Source organism: Talpa occidentalis, unplaced genomic scaffold, assembly GCF_014898055.3.
Source record: "Talpa occidentalis isolate TD23 unplaced genomic scaffold, MPIMG_talOcc4v2.1 talOcc4.14, whole genome shotgun sequence".
In the NCBI taxonomy this organism is placed as follows: domain Eukaryota; kingdom Metazoa; phylum Chordata; class Mammalia; order Eulipotyphla; family Talpidae; genus Talpa; species Talpa occidentalis.
The window spans coordinates 21,257,679-21,281,922 of NW_023601433.1; the positions used below are offsets into that span (position 1 = coordinate 21,257,679).

A 24,244-nucleotide genomic window follows, 5' to 3' on the forward strand; every position below is an offset into this window, starting at 1 on the left:
TCCTTAACTAGGGTTATAATTTCCTTAAAACTCTAGGGAAAATGGAACAGAATGAGGCTGATGTATTTGACAGATACTAATGTTGAGTATGTTTTATCCAAAAACTTTATATTTAATGTATATTGACATGTTAATTTTACTGTAAAAACATAACAATAAGGAAATGAAAAACAATAAGGAAGTGAAAAACCAATCTCACACCTATGAGAAAGACCCATATCAAGAAGACCAGAAATAACCAGTATTAGTGAGGGTAAAGAGAAAAGGGAACCTTCATGCACTCTTGGTGGGAATGTAGATTGTTTCAGCTATATGGAAAATAGCATGGAGGTTTCACAAAATGTTAAAAATTGATCTAACGTGATTTAGCATATGTTTAGCACTTCTAGGTGTGCATCATGAAGAATATAAAAAGAATAATTAGAAAGGATATATGCACTCCCATGTGCAGTATGGCACTATTTACAATAGCCAAGTTATGGAAACAACCCAATGTCCAAGGACAGATGAGTGTATTAAAAAGATTCAGTATACACACACACACACACACACACACACAATGGAATACTACCTAGCTATAAAAAAGATGAAATCAATCCTGACGTTTGCAACAACATGAATGGAAATGGAAGGGATAATGCTAAACTAAATAAGCCAGAAGGAAAGACAAATGCTAGATGGTTTTACTTATATGTGTACTCTAGAGAATTAAAACACTGGCCAGACAAAACCAAACTAAAACTCTAGAAATCTGAGAGTGCATTTGAAGCTGCCAGAGAGGAAGGGGGATGGTGTAGAGCAAAGGAGGAATAGGACCAGATGGACTATAGTTGAGGTCTATGAATGCCTTACTGTGGGGTGCAGTGTGCCTCACTCTTACTGAAGAGGTGTGAATTTATAATTCTAAATCATATACAGTGTTGTAAACCAGTGCTACCTGAAAACTAACTACCTAACTAACTAAATCAAGTCAATTACTTAGCAAGAACACCTGAAGTTAATGCAATAGCCCCTGAAGTTTTTAAATCTTAGAATATTTAAGTTTTTGTTTGTTTATTAAAAGTACTTGCTGAATAATATCTATAAAATAAAATACCAATTAATATTTTACTCAATATCAGATGACAATTCCATCATTCCTTTCATTTGATTTTAGAGTTTGTATTTCTGTTCTTTTTTTTTATTTTTATATTCCCTATACAATTGCAACCCCCTGATTTTGACCCCAATCCCTCCTATACTTGGCCACCCCCCCAAAGTGTGTCTCTGGTTCATAGTTGTTTGTTGATTTTGAATTTTTTCTTTCTTATAGTTACTCTTTTTCCTGGTCCCTTATTTAAGTTTTTTAGATTCCTGCTATGAGTGAGACCATCTGGTATTTTTCTTTTTCTTTCTGGCTTATTTCGCTGAGCATGATCCCTTCCAGCGCCATCCATGTTGCTGCAAATTGTGTGTGTTTATCTTTTTTGAATGCTGAGTAATATTCCATTGTGTATATGTATCACATCTTCTTGATCCAGTCATCTGTTTTTGGGCATTGGGGTTGTTTCCAAAGCTTAGCTATTGTAAATTGTGCTGCTATAAACATACGGGTGCAGGTGCTCTTTGGAATTGATGTTTCTGTGTCCTTTGGGTAAATACCTAGGAGTGGAATTGCTGGATCATGTGGAAGCTCCATCTTTAGCAGGCTGAGAAATCTCCACACAAGTTTCCATAGTGGTTGGACCAGTTTGCACTCCCACCAGTAGTGCAGGAGAGTTCCTTTCTCTCCACATACTCACCAAAATTTGTTGTTACTAGTTTTTTTAATATGTGCCAATCTCACTGGTGTGAGATGGTATCTCACTGTAGTTTTGATTTGCATTTCCCTGATTGCATTTCCCTGATTCCCTGTGACACTGAACATTTTTTCATATGCCTGTTGGCCATTTGTATTTCCTCTTCGGAGAAGTTTCTTTTTAGCTCTTCTGCCCATTTTTTGACTGGATTATTTTCTTTGTTTTTGTTGAGTCTTATCAGCTCTTTGTAGATTTTGGTGATCAGTCCTTTATTGTTAGTATTGGGTGCAAAAATGTTCTCCCAGTTGGTGGGGTTTCTCTTTGTTTTTGTTATTGTCTCTTTTGCTGTGCAGAAGCTCTTTAATTTGATGTAGTCCCAGCTGTTTGTCTTTGCCTTCACTATCACTGCTTTGGGTGATGCATCTGTAAAGATGTCTTTGAGGTGCATGTCATGTAGTGTTTCGCCTATATTTCCTTCTATATATTTTATGGTTTCAGGTCTTGCGTCTAGCTCTTTAATCCATTTTGAGTTGGTTTTTGTGCATGGTGTGAGGTAGTAGTCAAGCTTCATTCTTTTGCATGTAGCACCCAGTTTTCCCAGCACCATTTATTGAATAAACTTTCTTAGCTCCGGTGCATATTCTTTGCTCCTTTGTCAAAAAGTATTAGTTGACCATAGATCTGTGGGTTTATTTCTGGGTTTTCTTTTCAGTTCCATTGGTCCATGTGTCTGTTCTGGGTCTATACCATGCAGTTTTGATTATTATGGCTTTGTAGTATAGTTTGAAATCTGGGAGAGTGATGCCTCCATTCCCTTCTTTTTTTTATCAGGAGGGTTTTGGATATTCGGGGTTTTTGGTGGCTCCCTATGAATTTCATCAATATTTTTTCTATTTCTTTGAAGAATGACATTGAAATTTTAATTGGAATAGCACTGAATCTGTAGATTGCTTTTGGTAGGATGGCCATTTTGATAATGTTAATTCTTCAGATCGATGAGCAGGGGATGTCTTTCCATTTCTTTGTGTCTACATCTATTTCTTTTAAGAGTGTTTTATAGTTTTCTTTGTATAGGTCCTTTACTCTTTTGTTAGGTTTATTCCCAAGTATTTGATTTTTTTTTTTTGTTTCAATAATAAAAGGATTGGTTTTCTTGATTGCTTCTTCTTCAGATTTATTGTTTGTGTATAGGAAGGCTAACGATTTTTGTGCATTGATTTTGTATCCTGCCACTTTACTAAACTGATTGATTAGTTAAATTAGTTTTTCTGTGGAGTTTTTTGAGGTTCTCTATGTATATTATCATATCATCCGCAAATAGTGATAGTTTGACTTCTTCCTTGCCTATTTGGATTCCTTGTATGTCTTTCTCTTGTCTTATTGCTCTGGCTAGGATTTCCAGTATTATGTTGAAAAGCAGTGGTGAGAGTGGACAACCTTGTCTTGTTCCAGATCTTAATGGGAATGCTTTCAGCTTTTCACATTGCAATGATATTGGCTGTGGGCTTGTCATAGATGGCCTTTATGATGTTGAGGTATGTTCCTTGTATCCCGAGAATTTCAAGGGCCTTTATCATGAATGGGTGTTTTACTTTGTCGAATGCTTTCTCAGCATCTATGAATATTATCATATGGTTTTTATATTTCTTTTTGTTGATGTGTTGGGTTACATTGATTTTCGGATGTTGAACCATCCTTTGTCCCTGGAATAAATCCTACTTGGTCGTGGGGAATTATCTTATAGATGCATTGTTGGATTCTGTTTGCAAGGATTTTGTTGAGGGTTTATGCATCAGTGTTCATTAGGGAGATTGGCCTGTAATTTTCTTTTTTTGTGCCGTCTTTGTTGGGTTTTGGTATTAGTGTATTGTTGGCTTTGTAGAACGTATTTGGTAGTATTCCTTCTTTTTCAATTTTTTGAAAGAGTTTGTGTAGGATAGGCACTAATTCACTGCTGAACATTTGGTAGAATTCATTTGTAAAGCCGTCTGGGCCTGTGCTTTTGTTTTTGGGGAGTGCTTTGATTACTGCTTCAATTTTGCTGCTTGTAATTGGTCTGTTTACTTGTTCTATTTCTTCTTTGTCCAGCTTTGGATGATTATATCATTCTAGGAATTTGTCCCTCTTTTCTAGATTGTTAAATTTGTTTGCGCATGAGTGTTCATAGTAATCTCTTATAATTCTTTTGATTTCTACTGAGTCCGTTGTGATTTCTCCTCTTTCATTTATAATCCTATTTACACATGTTTTCTCCCTTTTTTTATTGTGCCTTGCTAGAGGTTTGTCTATTTTGTTTATTTTTTCAAAGAATCAACTTTGGTTTCATTGATCTTTTGGATTGTTTTTTAAATTTCTAATTCATTTATTTCTGCTTTGATTTTTATTATTTCCTTTCTTCTACTGGCTTTAGGGTTTTTTTGTTGTTCTTTTTCTAGTTCTTTGAGATGTGAGATTAGGTTGTTTCTTTGAGTTCTTTCTTGTTTGTTGATGTGAGCCTGTAGTGCTATATATTTTCCTCCTATCACTGCTTTTGCTGCATCCCATACATTCTGGAAAGTGGTGTCCTCCTTGTCATTCAACTCAAAGTATTTTTAAATTTCTTCTTTGATCTCCTCGTTAGTCCAGTGTTCTTCCAGTAGTGTGTATTTCAATCTCCATGAGGTGGGAAGGTTCCTTGTTTTCTTTTCATGATTTATTTCTAGCTTGATGCCTTTATGATTGGAGAAGATAGTTGGAATGATTTTGATTTTCATGTATCTGTTGATGTTTGTCTTGTGGCCCAGTATGTGATCGATTCTGGAGAATGATCCACGTGCACTTGAGAAAAATGTGTGCTCAGAATTTTTTTGGGCGCAGTGTCCTATAGATGTCTGTTAAGTCCATGAGTTCTATGTCTTTATTTAGGGCTCTAGTGTCTTTGTTTATTTTTTGTCTCATTGATCTGTCCATTGGTGAGAGTGGGGTGCGAAGTCCCCACTATATATGTATTTTCTTTAATATCTGTTTTCAGAGTTGATAATAATTGTCTAATATATTTTGGTGCCCCTTCATTTGGTGAGTATATGTTGATGAGTGTTATATCTTCCTGATGTATTGTCCCCTTGATCATAATGTAGTGTCCATCTATGTCTCTTTTTACTTTTTCAATTTGAAGTCTATTTCATCTGATATAAGTATGGCTGTCCCTTCCTTCTTCTTTTTTGATTCCTTTGCTTGTAGGAGTGTTTTCCACCTTTTTGCTTTCAGTCTGTGTTTATCCTTTGTGGTTAAATGTGTTTCCTGGAGACAGCAGAAGGTTGGATTTTGTTTTTTAATCCAGCCTGCTACTCTGTGTCTTTTTACTGATGAGTTTAATCCATTTACATTTAGAGTTAATATTGATATGTTGGCATCTGTGTTTGCCATTTTGTTTGTCTTTTTTGTGATTTTATTCCTTGCTTTATTCTGTTCTTGTTCATTCTTCTGTTGGTTTTGGCATTAGGACTTCTTGTAGAATTTTTTGGAGTGGGAGTTTCATTGTAATGAGTTTCTGGAGTTTCTGTTTGTCTGAGAAGGTCCATATTTTTTCTTCATAGAGGAAGGAGAGCTTTGCAGGGTAAAGTATTCTTGGTTGGCATTTGCTGTCTTAAAGTTTGCTGAATGTTACTCCCTTTTCTTCTTGCCTGTAATGTTTCTTTAGAGAAGTCAGAAGTTAACCTGATTGGTTTTCCCTTATAAGTTATCTGTTTCTTCTCCCTTGCCAGTTTCATTATTTTTTCCTTGTCTTGGACTCTTGCAAGCTTTACTATTAGGTGTTTTGCCTTAGTTTTCTTTTCATTATGGTATTGGGAGGTCTTCTTTTTGTGCCCAAGATCATCAGAGATTGGTGAGCTTAGCCTCCAAGAATCCAAAGACAGCTGATGCAAATGCAAACGGGAGTTTATTACGGGCTCGAGTCCGGGCTCACAGCTCCTACCAACACAGTGGCAGATAGCGAGAGCCCCGAACAGAGGAAGCAGGGGGCTCTTACAGGGTCATGAGCAGCGTGAATTTTGAAAGAAGCTGGCAATTACTCATTGGCTACTACAAAGGCATTTTGGCGTGCACGGTTACAGTTTCAAACTGATTAGACAGTTAGAGATGCTGTCCCATTTATGGATAGGACTGCCCTCATTGGCGGCTGGGGTGGTCTGCTTTTTCGTCACCAAGTGGAGTGATGGTTGTGACTATTGAAACTATCTCCAGAATGCGGCTGTACAAGTACTAACATATCACGGTGGAGGATATACAAAATGGCGAAAACTTAGCTAAGCTTGGTTCCACATTTCTCACTTCCTGTATATATTCATTTCCTTTATCATGCTTGGGAAGTTTTCTTCATTTATCTCCCTAATAATTTCTCAGTTCCTTTGTCTCTATCCTCACCTTCTGGAATGCCTATAACTCTTACATTTTCTCTCTTCATGAAGTCTGATAATTGTGTAGAGTCTCCTATACTGCTTCATTTGCACTTCTCTCTCCTTTTCTCTTTTGGCTCTTTTTATTTCTGTATCTTCAAGAGTTCTGACCCATTCTTCCATTTCATTGATCTTGTTTTCATTGCTTTTCCCAGAGTTCTTTATCTCTTCTCGTAATCTTTTAATCTCCTGAGTTTCTTTTCTTTCCTTTCTTAAGGTCTCAATTTAAAACTTTAGTTCAGTGATTTTTTGTCTCAACTCATTTTTGCCTTTTCATTTTCTTTCTGCTTTTTAATCAGGATTATTATTTATTCTCTATCTGATAGGCCAAGAAGTTCTTCCATGTCATCGTTGAGCTCTGGTGACTGTGTTTCTTTTTGTGGTGTGTCCTGCTGCTGGTTTGCTTGGTTATTTATATTTGTTTTCTCCCTGTTGTTTGCTTTCTAATTAGTTCTATGTGTTGGGGCATTGTGCCACTGGTGTTGGCGGGCAGCTCTTTGGAGTGTTCCTTTAGCGGTGTTGGAAACTGTTTACCAGACTGAGACCAGCACTGTAGGCCAAAACTCCACAAGAGTGTTGATGCTGTGTTGCTGGGCTCTGTCTCTTACAGTTCCCTCCCTCTGTATTTACTCAGTTCCAACAGGGAATCAGCTACTTGGTGATTTAGTTCTGGTCATGAGGTGGTGGCAGAGACCCGTACTTGCTGACCTGTGCTTTTTCCCAGTGGTTAGCTGAGTGATGGATGGGGGGTGCAGGGCAGCACCTCAACACAGGGGCTCTTATTCAAGCCAGGTGCTGTGTCTGCCCTGTGTTCACCAGGTGTTATGCCCACAGCTTTATGGATCCCATGCCCTGAAGTCTGCATTCTAGTCTCAGTTCCAGGGCTATCAGATCCAAAATGCTGGCTGTCACCCTGTTCAGTGCTCACTTCTATGGCCCATCCCACACCCCGGATCCTGTGCCTAGCTATCAGTTCCAGGATGGGGATCTTGCTCCATGCCTTATTTCTCTCCTTACCCCCTGTCTGTGTGACCCACCCTCTCTCAGTGCCTGAGGGTGTTTTTGTGATCCCTGGTTTCCAACTATAGGGTGTTGGTGACATTTTCTGGTTGCTAGGTGCACCAGAGATCTTTCCTAGTGTCCTTCGGGAACTGTTTTTAAGCCTGTGGGTCCAGGGAAAGTGGAGTGGTAGTGGTGTGCAGAGCCTCAATGGTGTGGGGGTGTTGTGTCTGCCTTGTGCCCCACCGTCGTGGGTATACCTTCCCCGAATTTTGTGCCCAGGGTCTCAGTTCCCAAAGCCCTCAGGTCCAGGACGCGGGCTGTAGCCCAGTTCAGTGTCCGCAGAAATGGTGCCTTTTGCACCCAGCTCCTGTGTCTGGGCACCTGGTTTCTGATTACTCAGTGAGGGACATTCACCTCATAGAAGGCCCCAGAGTGTCTCCCCACAAGCCTAGGTCGCAGGCGAGGGGACCTGGGCAGTCCTGATCTGCATATGCTTTTCAAGCATGCCGCTTTTCCACACAAGCTTATGGGCTGGTCTTGGGCTATTTGTAGGTCTCTTGGGAGTTTTATTTTTCTCCAATGGCGCCAGGAGCCGTTGCTCACCTCCATGGGGAATCCTACATGTTTCTCCACAGTTCCAGTTCACAGGGTGTGGCGGCTGAAATAGTTCCTTTCCATTCACAGTCCTGCTTGATGCATAGTTTGTTCTTATTGGTTGTTTTAGATTTTTTTTTTCCCCTCCTTTCTGTTGGTTGGAGAGTGCCACTTTGTGGGTGGGGGAGGGTAGCAGGGTTCTGAGCATTTCTCCCTTCTAGTCCTCTTTTATGGCAACTTTCTTCTTCGGGCAGTTTGCCAGAGTCACCCGTTTATCTTCCGTGTCCCAGTTCTCTCAGGGATATGCCACTTTTCCTCCCTATTAACTTTTTTTTTAATGGGAGGTCTTACTTGCAGCATTTCCTTGCTGCCATGTTGATGATGTCTCTCAGATTTCTGTTCTTTCAATCAAAATTCCATTTCAATTTTTATTATGTTTCTACTTTTGAAAAAGACTAAAAATAATTTTGCCTATATAATATGAACATTTAAAATATTGTTTTCAGACATTTGCAATATAAATGGAATGAAAAACAAAAGTTGTGCTACATAAGTCAAGGAGGTGCCATATTTACTTATGGCTATGAGTACTTGGGTTGTACCTCAAGACTGGTCATCACGCCTCTCACTGACAGATGCTGGCTAACTCTCACAGGAGCACTGTACTTGAATCTAGGAGGCTACCTTGCTGGTCCAACTGATATAGGAAAAACAGAGAGTGTTAAAGATCTAGCAAAAGTAAGTGGCTTCTATATCCAACATAGAAAACCTCTTTCTTTAATGTTATCTTTACCATACTACTGTTATTAAGATGTTCGTAACATTTAACAAACACACTAACACATTGATTCATACAATTAATTAATTTTTGGATGTCTGTTGTGTAGTGGGACTTGGCATCTCAGTAAGCGAGTGGATCCTTTGTATTTTCTTGGAATACCACTGTACTAACCAACTGACATGTGAATGGCACCATTGGTCCCCTTCCCTACTCTTCTTGAAGGGGTAATTCATTTATTTTTAGACATATACACACTTTTGCCTAGTCTTTGTGATTAATAGCATGTGCGGGGCTGTTCAAGTTTGTGTGTGTATGTGTCTATTTGTGGGGAAATGAGAGAGTGAGAACTGAACTATAATAGTATATGTATATTTATACTCTGTTGACTTGTGAATTTCTTAATTTGGTACCTAATTCATCTTTAAATCACAAAATTTTTTTTCAAAAGAATATAAAGACATTTTACTGCTCTGAAAGTTTTAACATTAATATTATGTGCTATAATTCAAAAATATTAAAATATTATTTTTGTTTCCCAGGCTTTAGGCAAATATTGTGTGATCTTCAATTGTTTTGAGAATTTGGATTATAAGGTAAAACTTAATTACATACACTTAGGAAAAATAATGTGCACATAGAAGAAATAATTTGTGGAGGACTGAGATAAAAAATATCTTGGACAGACATTTAGTATTAATAGAAGTATAATGCTATTCTTTTAAACTAATGGAAATTTAAACTTTAATTAAAACTTTTAAAATATTATGCATTATGCTTTTAGTCAACTAAACTACTTTTTTTATTTACTCTTTTTATTTATTTATTTTTTTAAATTTTATTTTTATATTCCCCATACAATTGCAACCCCCTTATTTTGACCCCAAACCCTCCTTTCCCCGCCCTCCACCCTCAATAGTGTGTCTCTGGTTTATAATTGTTTGTTGATTTTGATTTTTTCTTTCTTAAAGAAATAAGAATAACTATAAAGTTATTCTTTTTCCTGGTCCATTATTTAGGTTTTCTAGATTCCTGTTATGAGTGAGACCATCCAGTATTTTTCTTTTTCTTTCTGGCTTATTTCGCTGAGCATGATCCCTTCCAGCTCCATCCATGTTGCTGTAAATTGCATGTGTTTATCTTTTTTGAATGCTAAGTAATATTCCATTGTGTATATGTACCACATCTTCTTGATCCAGTCATCTGTTTTTGGGCATTGGGGTTGTTTCCAAAGCTTAGCTATTGTAAATTGTGCTGCTATAAACATAGGGGTGCAGGTGCTCTTTGGAATTGATGTTTCTGTGTCCTTTGGGTAAATACCTAGGAGTGGAATAGCTGAATCATATGTGAGCTCTATCTTCAGTAGATTGAGGAATCTCCACACAGCTCTCCACAGTGGTTGGACCAGTTTGCACTCCCACCAGCAGTCCAGGAGAGTTCCTTTCTCTCCACACACTCACCAACATTTGTTGTTGCTAGTTTTTTAAATATATGCCACTCTTACTGGTATAAGATGGTATCTCATTGTAGTTTTGATTTGCATTTCCCTGATTGCAAGTGATGTTGAACATTTTTTCATATGCCTGTTGGCCATTTGTATTTCCTCTTTGGAGAAGTATCTTTTTAGCTCTTCTGCCCATTTTTTGACTGGATTATTTTCTTTGTTTTTGTTGAGTCTCATCAGCTCTTTGTAGATTTTGGTGATCAGTCCTTTATTGTTAGTGTTGTGTGCAAAAATGTTCTCCCAGTTGGTGGGGTTTCTCTTTGTTTTTGTTATTGTCTCTTTTGCTGTGCAGAAGCTCTTTAATTTGATGTAGTCCCAGCTGTTTATCTTTGCATCCACTATCACTGCTTTGGGTGATGTGTCTTTAAAGATGTCTTTGAGGTGCATGTCATGTGGTGTTTCGCCTATATTTCCTTCTATATGTTTTATGGTTTCAGGTCTTATGTCTAGTTCTTTAATCCATTTTGAGTTGGTTTTTGTGCATGATGTGAGATAGTAGTCAAGCTTCATTCTTTTGCATGTAGCGACCCAGTTTTCCCAGCACCATTTATTGAACAGAATTTCTTTGCTCCAGTGCATGTTCTTTGCTCCTTTGTCAAAGATTAGTTGACCATAAAGCTGTGGGTTTATTTCTGGGTTTTCTTTTCAGTTCCATTGGTCCATATGTCTGTTCTGGGGCTATACCATGCAGTTTTGATTATTATGGCTTTGTAGTATAGTTTGAAATCTGGGAGAGTGATGACTCCATTCCCTTCTATTTTTTTCAGGGGGTTTTGGCTACTCAGGGATTTTGGTGGCTCCATATGAATTTCATCAATATTTTTTCTATTTCTTTGAAGAATGACATTGAAATTTTAATTGGAATAGCACTGAATCTGTAGATTGCTTTTGGTAGGATGGCCATTTTGATAATGTTAATTCTTCTGATCGATGAGCAGGGGATGTCTTTCCATTTCTTTGTGTCTACTTCTATTTCTTTTAAGAGTGTTTTATAGTTTTCTTTGTATAGGTCCTTTACTCTTTTCTTAGGTTTATTCCCAAGTATTTGATTTTTTTTTGTTTCAATAATAAAAGGAATGGTTTTCTTGATTTCTTCTTCTTCAGATTTATTGTTTGTGTAGAGGAAGGCTATCGATTTTTGTGCATTGATTTTGTATCCTGCCACTTTACTAAACTGATTAATTAGTTAAATTAGTTTTTCTGTGGAGTTTTTTGAGGTTCTCTATGTATATTATCATATCATCCGCAAATAGTGATAGTTTGACTTCTTCCTTGCCTATTTGGATTCCTTGTATGTCTTTCTCTTGTCTTATTGCTCTGGCTAGGATTTCCAGTATTATGTTGAAAAGCAGTGGTGAGAGTGGACATCCTTGTCTTGTTCCAGATCTTAATGGGAATGCTTTCAGCTTTTCACATTGACAATGATATTGGCTGTGGGCTTGTCATAGATGGCCTTTATGATGTTGAGGTATGTTCCTTGTATCCCGAGAATTTCAAGGGCCTTTATCATGAATGGGTGTTTTACTTTGTCGAATGCTTTCTCAGCATCTATGAATATTATCATATGGTTTTTATATTTCTTTTTGTTGATGTGTTGGGTTACATTGATTTTTGGATGTTAAACCATCCTTTGTCCCTGGAATAAATCCTACTTGGTCGTGGGGAATTATCTTATAGATGCATTGTTGGATTCTGTTTGCAAGGATTTTGTTGAGGGTTCATGCATCAGTGTTCATTAGGGAGATTGGCCTGTAATTTTATTTTTTTGGGGGGCGTCTTTGTTGGGTTTTGGTATTAGTGTATTGTTGGCTTTGTAGAACGTATTTGGTAGTATTCCTTCTTTTTCAATTTTTTGAAAGAGTTTGTGTAGGACAGGCACTAATTCACTGCTGAACGTTTGGTAGAATTCATTTGTGAAGCCGTCTGGGCCTGGGCTTTTGTTTTTGGGGAGTGCTTTGATTACTGCTTCAATTTTGCTGCTTGTAATTGGTCTGTTTACTTGTTCTATTTCTTCTTTGTCCAGCTTTGGATGATTATATCATTCTAGGAATTTGTCCCTCTCTTCTAGATTGTTAAATTTGTTTGCGTATGAGTGTTCATAGTAATCTCTTATAATTCTTTTGATTTCTACTGAGTCCATTGTGATTTCTCCTCTTTCATTTATAATCCTATTTACACATGTTTTCTCCCTTTTTTTTTTGTGCCTTGCTAGAGGTTTGTCTATTTTGTTTATTTTTTCAAAGAATCAACTTTGGTTTCATTGATCTTTTGGATTGTTTTTTAAATTTCTAATTCATTTATTTCTGCTTTGATTTTTATTATTTCCTTTCTTCTACTGGCTTTAGGGTTTTTTTGTTGTTCTTTTTCTAGTTCTTTGAGATGTGAGATTAGGTTGTTTCTTTGAGTTCTTTCTTGTTTGTTGATGTGAGCCGGTAGTGCTATATATTTTCCTCCTATCACTGCTTTTGCTGCATCCCATACATTCTGGAAAGTGGTGTCCTCCTTGTCATTCAACTCAAGGTATTTTTAAATTTCTTCTTTGATCTCCTCATTAGTCCAGTGTTCTTCCAGTAGTGTGTACTTCAATCTCCATGAGGTGGGAAGCTTCCTTGTTTTCTTTTCATGATTTATTTCTAGCTTGATGCCTTTATGATTGGAGAAGATAGTTGGAATGATTTTGATTTTCATGTATCTGTTGATGTTTGTCTTGTGGCCCAGTATGTGATCGATTCTGGAGAATGATCCATGTGCACTTGAGAAAAATGTGTGCTCAGAATTTTTTTGGGCGCAGTGTCCTATAGATGTCTGTTAAGTCCATGAGTTCTATGTCTTTATTTAGGGCTCTAGTGTCTTTGTTTATTTTTTGTCTCATTGATCTGTCCATTGGTGAGAGTGGGGTGCGAAGTCCCCACTATATATGTATTTTCTTTAATATCTGTTTTCAGAGCTGATAATAATTGTCTAATATATTTTGGTGCCCCTTCATTTGGTGAGTATATGTTGATGAGTGTTATATCTTCCTGATGTATTGTCCCCTTGATCATAATGTAGTGTCCATCAATGTCTCTTTTTACTTTTTTTCAATTTGAAGTCTATTTCATCTGATATAAGTATGGCTGTCCCTTCCTTCTTCTTTGGTCCCTTTGCTTGTAGGAGTGTTTTCCACCTTTTTGCTTTCAGTCTGTGTTTATCCTTTGTGGTTAAATGTGTTTCCTGGAGACAGCAGAAGGTTGGATTTTGTTTTTTAATCCAGCCTGCTACTCTGTGTCTTTTTACTGATGAGTTTAATCCATTTACATTTAGAGTTAATATTGATATGTTGGCATCTGTGTTTGCCATTTTGTTTGTCTTTTTTGTGATTTTATTCCTTGCTTTATTCTGTTCTTGTTCATTCTTCTGTTGGTTTTGGCATTAGGACTTCTTGTAGAATTTTTTGGAGTGGGGGTTTCATTGTAATGAATTTATGGAGTTTCTGTTTGTCTGAGAAGGTCCATATTTTTTATTCATAGAGGAAGGATTGCTTTGCAGGGTAAAGTATTCTTGGTTGGCATTTGCTGTTTTGAAGTTTGCTGAATATGTTACTCCTTTCTCTTCTTGCCCGTAATGTTTCTTTGGAGGAGTCAGAAGTTATCCTGATTGGTTTTCCCTTATAAGTTATCTGTTTCTTCCCCCTTGCCAGTTTCATTATTTTTTCCTTGTCTTGGACTCTTGCAAGCTTTACTATTAGGTGTTTTGCCTTAGTTTTCTTTTCATTATGGTAATTGGGAGTTCTTCTTGCTTCCTGTATGTCTATATTCATCTCCTTTATCATGCTTGGAAAGTTTTCTTCATTTATCTCTTTGAATAGTTTCTCAGTTCCTTTGTCTCTATCCTCACCTTCTTGAATGCCTTACATTTCCTCTCTTACATTTCCTCTCTTCATGGAGTCTGATAATTGTCTAAGAGTCTCCTCATACTGCTTCATTTGCACTTCTCTCTCCTTTTCTCTTTTAGCTCTTTTTATTTCTGATCTTCTATAGTACTGATCCATTCTTCCATTTCATCGATCCTGTTTTTATTGCTTTTCCCAGAGTTCTTTATCTCTTCTAGTAATCTTTTAATCTCCTGAGTTTCTTTTCTTTCCTTTCTTAAGGTCTCAATTTAATTCTTCAGTTCCTTGATTATTTGTTTCAACTCATTTTTTTTCTTTCTGTTTTCTTTCTGCTTATTAATCAGGATTATTATTTATTCTCTATCTGATAGGCCAAGATGTTCTTCCATGTCATCGTTGAGCTCTGGTGACTGTGTTTCTTTTTGTGGTGTGTCCTCCTGCTGGCTTGCTCGGTTATTTATATATTTTTTTCTCCCTGTTGTTTGCTTTCTAATTAGTTCTATGCGTTGGGGCATTGTGCCACTGGTGTTGGCGGGCAGCTCTTTGGAGTGTTCCTTTAGCGGTGTTGGAAACTGTTTACCAGACTGAGACCAGCACTGTAGGCCAAAACTCCACAAGAGTGTTGATGCTGTGTTGCTGGGCTCTGTCTCTTACAGTTCCCTCCCTCTGTATTTACTCAGTTCCAACAGGGAATCCGCTACTTGGTGATTTAGTTCTGGTCATGAGGTGGTGGAAGAGACCCGTACTTGCTGACCTGTGCTTTTTCCCAGTGGTTAGCTGAGTGATGGATGGGGGGTGCAGGGGAGCACCTCAACACAGGGGCTCTTATTCAAGCCAGGTGCTGTGTCTGCCCTGTGTTCACCAGGTGTTATGCCCGCAGCTGTGTGGATCCTATGCCCTGAAGTCTGCACTCTAGTCTCAGCCAGGGCTATCAGATTCAAAACGCCGGCTGTCACCCCGTGCAGTGCCTATTACTATGGCACATCCCAAGCCCTGGATCCTGTGCCTAGCTATCAGTTCCAGGAGTGGGTCTTGCTCCACGCCTTATTTCCCTCCTTACCCCATGTCTTTGTGACCCACCCTCTCTCAGTGCCTGAGGGTGTTTTTGTGATCCCTGGTTTCCAACTATAGGGTGTTGGTGATTTTTTCTGGTCACTAGGTGGCACCAGAGATCTTTCCTAGTGTCCTTCGGGAACTGTTTTTAAGCCCGTGGGTCCAGGGGAACAGAGTGGGAGTGGTGTGCAGAGCCTCAATGGCGTGGGGGTGTTGTGTCTGCCTAGTGCCCCACCGTAGTGGGGAACCCATGCCCCGAATTTCGTGCCCCCTGGTCTCCTCCGTTCCCAAAGCCCTCAGGTCCAGGACTCGGGCTGTAGCCCAGTTCAGTGTCCGCAGAAATGGTGCCTTTTGCACTCAGCTCCTGTGTCTGGGCACCTGGTTTCTGATTACTCAGTGAGGGACATTCACCTCATTGAGGGCCCCTGCGCGTCTCCTCACAAGCCTAGGTTGCAGGCGAGGGGACCTGGGCAGCCCTGATCTGCATATGCTTTTCAAGCATGCCACTTTTCTGCACAAGCTTACAGGCCCGACTTGGGCTGTTTGTAGGTCTCCTGGGAGTCTGTATTTTTCTCCAATGGGGCCTGGAGCCTTTTGCTCACCTCTGTGGTGAATCCTGCATGTTTCCCCACAGTTCCAGTTCACAGGGTGCGGTGGCTGAAATAGTTCCTTTCCACTCACAGTCCTGCTTGATGCGTTTTTTGTTCTTGTTGGTTGTTTTAGTTTTTTTTTTTCCCCTCCTTTCTGTTGTTTGGAGAGTGCTGACTTTGTGGGTGGGGAAGGGTAGCAGGGTTCTGAGCTTTCCTCCCTTTAGGCCTCTTTTATGGCAACTTTCTTCTTCGGGTAGTTTGCTGGAGTCGTCCGTTTAGCTTCTGTGTCCCAGTTCTCGCAGGGACCTGCCGCTTTTCCTCCCTATTAAATTTTTTTTATGAGAGGTCTTACTCGCAGCGTTTCCTCGCCTCCATGTTGATGAGGTCTCTCTAAACTACTTCTTAAGACAGTAGTTATAAGATTTTTTGATGGGGGATCTTTCCAGACAAAATCTGACATGGAACAGAATACATATGTAAAAACAATGAAGAGTACTGCTATAGATATATCATATACATTTATTTTATAACTTCTTTTTTTTTTTAAAGATTTATTTATTTATGCATACAGGAGCTGGGGTACAGGCCAGAGATGCGGGTGGAGGGGGTGTGTGTGAGAGGATCCACCAGAGACAAAGTGGGGAACAGAACAGCCAGACTGACTGAAATACACTGCTGAGGGGAACAGCAGATGAGATCTTAGAGGTCTGCCTCACCATGTGGGTTTCTCCCTGGCCAGCCAAGGAATAGAACTCATGCTGCAGAGGCTGTGGATTATCTCATAGTAAGGTGCTTAACCCCTTGCGCCACCAGGGAGGCCCTATTTTATAACTTCTAACTTCTATTTACTGATAATGTAATCGTTAAATACAATGAGACTATTATGATTAGCATGAAATTTGAGTAAGATTTTATATAGATGATTACAATTTTGTGTCGGCCTTTTTCATTATCTAAGACTTACTGTTACCCGGCAAAATGTCTAAAACCTATCATTGCATCAGAACCTCTTACCAGTTCTTGGTCCAGCCAGCCACCACCACAGCACTTTAGTGCTGAAAGTACTGAAAAAATAAAACTGATTTATTCTCCAGCAGGGTACAGGGAGAGGGAGAAGGAGAAAAACTGGAAGGAGAGAGAGAGAGAGGGAGATGGTCCAGTTACTATGAAGGAAAAGTGGAGCTGCTGCTGCAGGAGCTGGCCTTCACAGTATGGCTGCAGGTCCTGCCATACTGGGGTGGCTGGGAGTGGCTGAAGGCTGTCACTGCTGAGGTTGGGGAATCCCCCACACCCATGGTGGAGAGGGTGAGGGCCTGCCACCCATCTAGCAGACTGGATGGCTGCTGTCTGCAGTAGCTGCACAAAAAGAGAGCTCACATGCATTACTTTCTTTTAAAAGCTCCCCAAATGCCCTTTTAGCTATATCCTTCCTAGCAGCCCCCTCCTTCGTTAACATAGTCAAGGACAGAGTTCTGATCAGGGCCTGAGGCAATTGTCTCAGGTCTGGGCAGTATCTGGACTTGGGGGCAGATTTTGACCCCTTATCCTGCCCAGCAGAGGAGGCCACACTTCAATCATTTGAAGGACTTAAGTGCCCTGGGGCTGCTTGAGCAATTTCTTACACATTTAGAAATACTTTTTAAATTTAATGTACCTCTGTACCCATCACAAAGTTCTTCAGCTTCAAAACATTCCAATTTATTTTGATTTTTGGGCTAAGTATAAACCACAGTTTTTTGCTACCATTTTGCTTGCAGCGTAAAGCACATTACCTCTGAGATTCTCTATTTCCTGAGATTTTGTATTTCCAGTGTGTGCTCACATTAGAAAAAATCAATAAACATAAATAAGTTGATTGAAATACTATTTTTAAGACATTTTACAAGTAGGCTCTTGTCTCCCCCCTTACAGTCGGGCCTAGCAGGGCTGGGATTAGGTGAGTGAAACTTGCAGCGGTGGGGCGGGGGTCGGGGGCGTGGTCCCAAAAACCTGGTGAAATCAATAATATTTTTAAAATATCAATATTAATGCCCAAAACCCTATGGTAAACAAAATGCTAAAATTTTAAAAGAAAAGAACTGATTCCTTCAGCCAGTGGGAGGAACCTACTCCCTATCCTTGGCCTGAGGGCTCTCTCTAAACCCCTCTGCCTTGAGTCCACAGATACTCTGATTGAGGGGACAGTGTTTTGGTTTTATTTTAACTGCTAACATATACAAATCAAGATTTCAATCCAGACCTTCAGTCTTTCACCAAAACCGTCCTTTGTCTTTAGTTGGACCTGATTCAGTAATCACTATAAATTACCCACAGCAGCCCACCACTATCCCATAAGGAGTCTCAGCCTGACCTGGAAAAAAGAGAGGGTGCTATGCTGTGGAATGTAAGCCACGCCCCGATTCTTGAGGCTGTTGTGAGAGGCAGGCAGAGTAGCGGACTCTGAGTCTAACTCAGAGTCTGACTCTGACTCTGCCTTCAGCCCTACAGAAGTGCAGGAGGCGAGAACAGGCGAACCCTGTTTGCTTGGTCTGGATAAAATGGAAAGGACATTCACAAGTTAACACCTTACTAAAGATTTTCACCTATATAATATTATTATTTTTTTTTTAAGATAATGGTAAAATTCTTCTTCGGAGTGGTTCAGTCAGGAGTGTGGTGTTGTTTGGATGAATTCAATCGAGTTGATACAGAAGTCATCTCCGTGATTGCCTCACAGATCCTAACCATTAAAGCCGCAAAAGACAGTTATTCTGTCAGGTATTTATTGAATATGTTTGTACTTTTGGAATGGAAAATTTGAGCTATGATTACTGTTTAGTTGCTTGGCAAATGACCTGAAAATATGTATAACCAGCTTTCAATGCCAACTTGGAGGTGTCCAAATTCTTATCCAAGCTTGGACTGTTTCTTGACGTAGTATATTTTTTAATTAATTATTTTTAATTTAAACTCTCTTAGTGCCATTTCTTATGATATTTCGTTTGAAGAAACCAAGGTTCTTTTTAATTAATTCTACATCTTAAAAAAAATTACATTGGTCACACACCCATTACTCTGAACTAGTGGACTTTTATTTATTTATTTTAAAGATTTTATTTATTTATTTATACAAGCAGTATAAATAAATACAGTCAGAAGCGCGGGAGGGTGAGAGAATTCACCAGAGACAGAGCGGGGAACAGAACAGGCAGACTGACGAAATACACTGCTGAGGGGAGCAGCAGGCATGGCAGGAGAGGTCTGCGCCGTGTGGGACCCTTGCTGGTGGCCGGGGATCGAACCGGTGCTGCAGAGGCTGTGGGCAGCTTTGCAGCCCAGTGCTCAACCACTGTGCCACCAGGGGAGGCCCTAATGGACTTTTATTGAAAAATCTTGTAATAATAATATTTGAGTATTTGGATTACTAATGCTTACTAATCTAGGCAAAAACTTTTTTTCTCCTCAGATAAGTTCAGAAACTCACATGATTTACTTTATAGGCATAATTGGATTTCTGGATTTAAACATTCTATTACAATCTAGTATTTATAACTCAGGTTACTAATAGACATTCTGTCTTTACTCTTAAGGATTTTGTTCAAGCTGCAAAAGATTTATATCTATGGAAATAAGTGGGGGATCATAGTAACCCACATTTTACCAGTTCTTTATCACATCTTAGCCTCTGCAAAGTTTTCCTCAGTTATGTTCAGGGAATCCTTGGGTTTTATTCTAGTTCTTTCTTTTTTGTTTTTCCCACTTTATTGGTTTTAGTTTTACAGGAAATCACTAAAGAAAGTTTTCCCATCCTCTCTACCACTGATGCTGACAACTTGACGCTTATGTCCAGGCCCAGGACACTTCTATTTCACAGTGTTTTCAAAATTGTTTAATCAGGTACTAGTGGGTAGGCTTTGTTCCAGGCTAATAGCCGAAGAGGATGCTGTCGCCATTTTGTGTTCTGCTGTGTCATCCGGCAGAGCTCTGTGCTCTTAAGAGTTTCCTTGGCTTCCTTTCCCTGTGTAAGTTCACTCTTTCAAGAGGGTCCCTTCCAGCCTCAAGTTCCACAAAACTCTTCAGACATCTAAAGCCATGACCAAATAAATCTGAATTCCAACAGAGCTTACAGCTTTGGTTCAAGATGAGCCTCTTCTTTCTCCTCTTACCATTATTTTTTTCCAATATTCTCTGTTTGGATTTAAATATAATCCAGCCTTAGGAAAATGTCCATACTTGTAGTTTTTTTTTTTCTTAGCTTCTTTTTTTTATTATTATTTTTTAATTTTTTTAATTTAAATTTTATTTTTATATTCCCCATACAATTGCGACCCCCTTATTTTGACCCCAATCCCTCCCCTCCCTGCCCCCCACCCCCCATAGACTGTCTCTGGTTCATAGTTGTTTGTTGATTTTGATTTTTACTTTCTTACAGTTATTCTTTTTCCTGGTCCCTTGTTTAAGTTTTCTAGATTCCTGCTATGAGTGAGACCATCCGGTATTTTTCTTTTTCTTTCATACTTTGGTCTAGAGAAAACAGTTTCCTTAATGATGAATACTTCAATGTCTTGTAGGTTTGTAATGGAAGGAAAAGAAATTTCTATCAATATGTCTTGTGCAGTATTTATCACCATGAACCCTGGGTAAGTCCAGTTAATGTGTGGGAGGAGTGAACACAGGCCAAAATCCATTTCTTAAATCTTATCCACAGTTGAAGTTTGTCTGTCATTGTATATTTATCAGTCACCCTCCGCTTTTCCTCCACTACTCATACCATTAGAAACAACTCTAACTCTGCCTTTATTCATATGGGTTATCTCACATTTAAATCTTGACCAAGGGACATTTTCACTTTGCGAACAGCCAGCAAGAAGTGAAAAGATTAGCAGTTTGTCCAAGAGGACACAGGCAGAAAAAGTGATGAGAGTAGTAAAAGAAATAAGACTACAGTGAGTGCAGGCTGGGCAGACTCAATCAGTGCCTGCTGATGGATGGTATGTTGTGATGACCCTGGGGAGCAGGGGAACTGATGTGAAGTGAATTGTGGGTGGAGGCACTAATATTAGAAGAAAAGATCATAAGGAAGAAAAGGAAGAAAAGATCATAAGGAAGAAAAGATCATAAGCGAGGAAGCCCTATGAGATGAAAAGCACAATAGAAACCCTTTTGTATATTTGTTTTCAGTTGAAGGTCACATAGACAGTCAGTAGAATTACCGGGGAGAAGGGGTCAGTTATGTGGTTCCTTATTGGAAAGACTGAAAAGTGGTGTTTTGTGTTTCTTTGTTTTTCTTATCCTCTTAAGATACAAACATGGAGTAGAACTCCCAGCTAATTTAAAATCTCTGTTTCGCCCAGTGGCAATGATGGCCCCCCATTATGAAGTGATTGTTGAAGTAACACTGTCTTCATTTGGTTTTAAATCAGCAAGCTCACTCTCTGGAAAGCTAGTTAACCTTTTTGAATTAGCTGACAAACAGCTCTCAGAAGAGGTAAGGAACTGCTTTTCTCAAAGATGATTATGTTAAACTTTATAAATAAGACTTGCCTAAATGTTTGGATATGATTCTTATCAGCATATCAGGTCTATTTACTAACTTATATAAAAGACTAACTTACGTAAAATCAGTCAGGATTCCAAACCTTTCCTCTACAAATTGGAGAGCGGAATTAAGGATCTGTTAAAACTTTTTCCACACAAGGAAGTTAACATTTAGAGCAGTGGTTCTCAAATTTTATTGTGCAGCAAAGAAATTTGGAACTCTTAAGACGAATTGTCAGGGCTTATGACCAGCTTTCTAATTGTCTGTGATGGAACTTGAGAATTTGCATTTCTAAAGGTTCTCAAGTGTTCCTGATGCTGCTGATCTGAGTATTATACTTGGAACATTTTTACTATAGGATTTGTCAACTTAACAAATATTTGTTTATAACCCAAAAGGTTTTGGACAGCTAACCACATGATCGCCACAGTGCTCCTCTTTTCAATATTCTTTCAATTCTTTCCATTTCAGAGAAAATTTATTGAGATACTGATGATTTATTTTAACATCTTTCTTACTTGTGACTCTTTCTTTTAAAAAGGAGATTTTTATGAGCACCAGTTTGGGAGAGAAGTGAAAGCATCAGAAACAGAATTGAGGGCTTCCTAAACTCATATCCCTGTTTCTCTTTACAAAATATAATTAGCGATTTATATACTATATGTATTAATTTTCAAATTGTTCCATATTTCTTTAAGAAACTTAGTAACTCAAATATTTTTATGTTGACAGGCTCATTATAATTTTAGCTTGAGGTCTCTGAAGACAATTTTAAAAATGGCTGGAAAGAAGAGACTGACGTTGAAATGGTCAGTTGAATTTTGAATTCAGTATTAGGTCAAAAGGACTTCTCTAACACTGGGAATATAATTTGTAAATTTTAAGTAATGATGACAAGATTAAACAGGAAGATATCAGAGTGTCCAAGTAAAATGTGGGAGAGATTATTAAGAACATTAAAGAAGAGGGAGGAAAAAATGTACAAAATCTCTGGATCCATTTCCCCAATAGAGCCTATTCCTTAAAAAAAAAGTAAAAGTGGTTTACCTTTACATAATAAAAGATATACTGGAATTAAAGACTCATGTAGAAGAGCAGCAACTTAATGATAAATGTGAAACCTGTATGAACATATGTATATGAGAAATGTGTAAAGTACATATGGATAAAATGTTAAAACTTGACTGAAAGACACACATGAATAAGTGAAATAATACACCATGTACTTACTACAATATCTTAAAAGATTTAACAGTATAAGTGAAAATACTAAATGGTATTATTTTTTGTTTTTATTGATATGTTAGCTAATCCTAAGTTTCACATAGAAAAATAAGCTATTACATTAGAATGAAAAATACTGAAAAACAAGCACAAAGAAAGAGAAATATTCAAGTATTAAGTATTTAATATTAAGTATTAAAATTCAAGTATTAATAATGAAATAATGTGACACTGGCTTATGAGTAGAAAGGCAAACCTTTGGAATAAGACAAAAAGTCCAGAAACAGTATGATATGCATTGGGTGTTTAGTATATCTTAAATTGGGAGGCAAGAACAGACTTTTTATTTAATGATGTTGGGAAAACTAAACAAGCAAAGTATTATTAGGCTTAGTAAAATAAGTCATAAGGAGAAATAAAAACACCATTCAATATCCGTTATGTGGTACATGGAGAAAATGATGATAAACTAAATAAAATAAATATAATACTAGTGATTTTAAGAAAGAACTTTGAAATCCGAAATCTTATTGAATCCTAGTTCAGACACTTACTAACTGTATGATATTGGGCATGTTATTTATTTTTTCTGAGTCTTACCCTCCCTTCTTCTTAGGCAGTTTGAAGATTAATGAAATGACTTAAAGAATTAAGCAGAGTGCCTGGTTAAAAAGTACTCAAATGTTGGCCAGCAGCTATGGCCAGTGACCAAAAACAGCAGGGACAGTGAGCATTTCTAGTGCCAGCATCAGTGTACTGGCACGCCTGGCACAGCTTTCTGGACTGGTGGCAATCATGTCTCCACAGGACCAGTTCTGTGGCATAATTTTGGCTGTAGTTTCCAGCTGCCTCTCCTGAAAGCCTACATCTCTGGGACTCCTAGATATTTTTAATAAACTTATTTTTCATTTAGTATTAGCCTGAATGTATTTCTGTTATTTGCAGCTGTAAAGCTTGGCAGGTGCAATGCCCATTCCTGAATCAGTGACTGAGTGGCATTACCTTGACCCTTCTAGATCAATCAGGGCCACACTTAGAGGTGGGGACCAGGTTAGCCTTATCCAGCCAATGTCACTGCTTTGTAGTGAAAGAGAGCAGAAAAGCATATAGGGATAGCCACCTCTAAAAATGAATGTTAATGATCTTTAATATTCAGCAAAGTATGCTTGCTAACATATTTGTTTTTCTTGTATCATTAAAGTAACAACAGTGACACTCTTTTGGAAACAGAGGAAGCAATGATCATTATTGAGGTTCTGAGAGAGGCTATTTTGCCAAAATTTCTTCCTGAAGATGTTTCACTTTTCAAAAAATTTACAGCAGATATTTTTCATGAAAGGATAGTTTCAAAAGTAAATCAAATCGCGTTGGAGGTAATGAGACAGTTGCAAATGATCACAAATGATTTAGATGTGGAATATCAATTAAGAAGCTAAATGTAGATTAAAGATAATAGTTTTTCCTGAAGTACTCATCATGTTATGATTTGGGGGATTAAATGCTTAGAGATACGTTCTCCTCACAGTGCATTGTAGCCGAATAGAAAGAACAAAGAACTATGTACTTTTAGGAAAAGAAAGCTGTTACATATTTTATCCCCTCAATTTTCTCATCTTTCAAATGGGAATGATAACATCTGCTCTTCCAATTTTATTTTTTTTTCGTAGCAGGATAAAACATAGAATTGGATATTTAATGGTGAACTTACTGCTGTCTGTATGTACACATTTGTTCTCAACAATGCAATCCTAATACTTAATATTATGATGCAATATCACTTCAATTAAAAAAATGAACAAGTACTAGTGGACACATTTGTATCATGATTATTTAATAATATCAATTAAGTTTGATAATGAATAAGAAAACACTTTTCACATTGGAGTGTTAAATTGA

General features: G+C 38.2%; 1 protein-coding gene across 14 annotated transcripts in view; it reads left to right on the forward strand.

Annotated features, from left to right (window-relative positions):
- DNAH14 (dynein axonemal heavy chain 14) overlaps nucleotides 1–24,244 on the forward strand; it is a 276,008-nt gene that overhangs the window by 106,466 nt on the left and 145,298 nt on the right. For all 14 annotated transcript variants that reach the window (XM_054694831.1, XM_054694834.1, XM_054694835.1 and 11 more), the window contains 7 exons: nucleotides 8,317–8,548; nucleotides 9,131–9,184; nucleotides 18,218–18,363; nucleotides 20,157–20,225; nucleotides 20,887–21,073; nucleotides 21,857–21,933; nucleotides 23,550–23,721. In XM_054694831.1, the coding sequence (XP_054550806.1) occupies nucleotides 8,317–8,548; nucleotides 9,131–9,184; nucleotides 18,218–18,363; nucleotides 20,157–20,225; nucleotides 20,887–21,073; nucleotides 21,857–21,933; nucleotides 23,550–23,721 (937 nt within the window). The remainder of the gene's footprint in view (nucleotides 1–8,316; nucleotides 8,549–9,130; nucleotides 9,185–18,217; nucleotides 18,364–20,156; nucleotides 20,226–20,886; nucleotides 21,074–21,856; nucleotides 21,934–23,549; nucleotides 23,722–24,244) is intronic.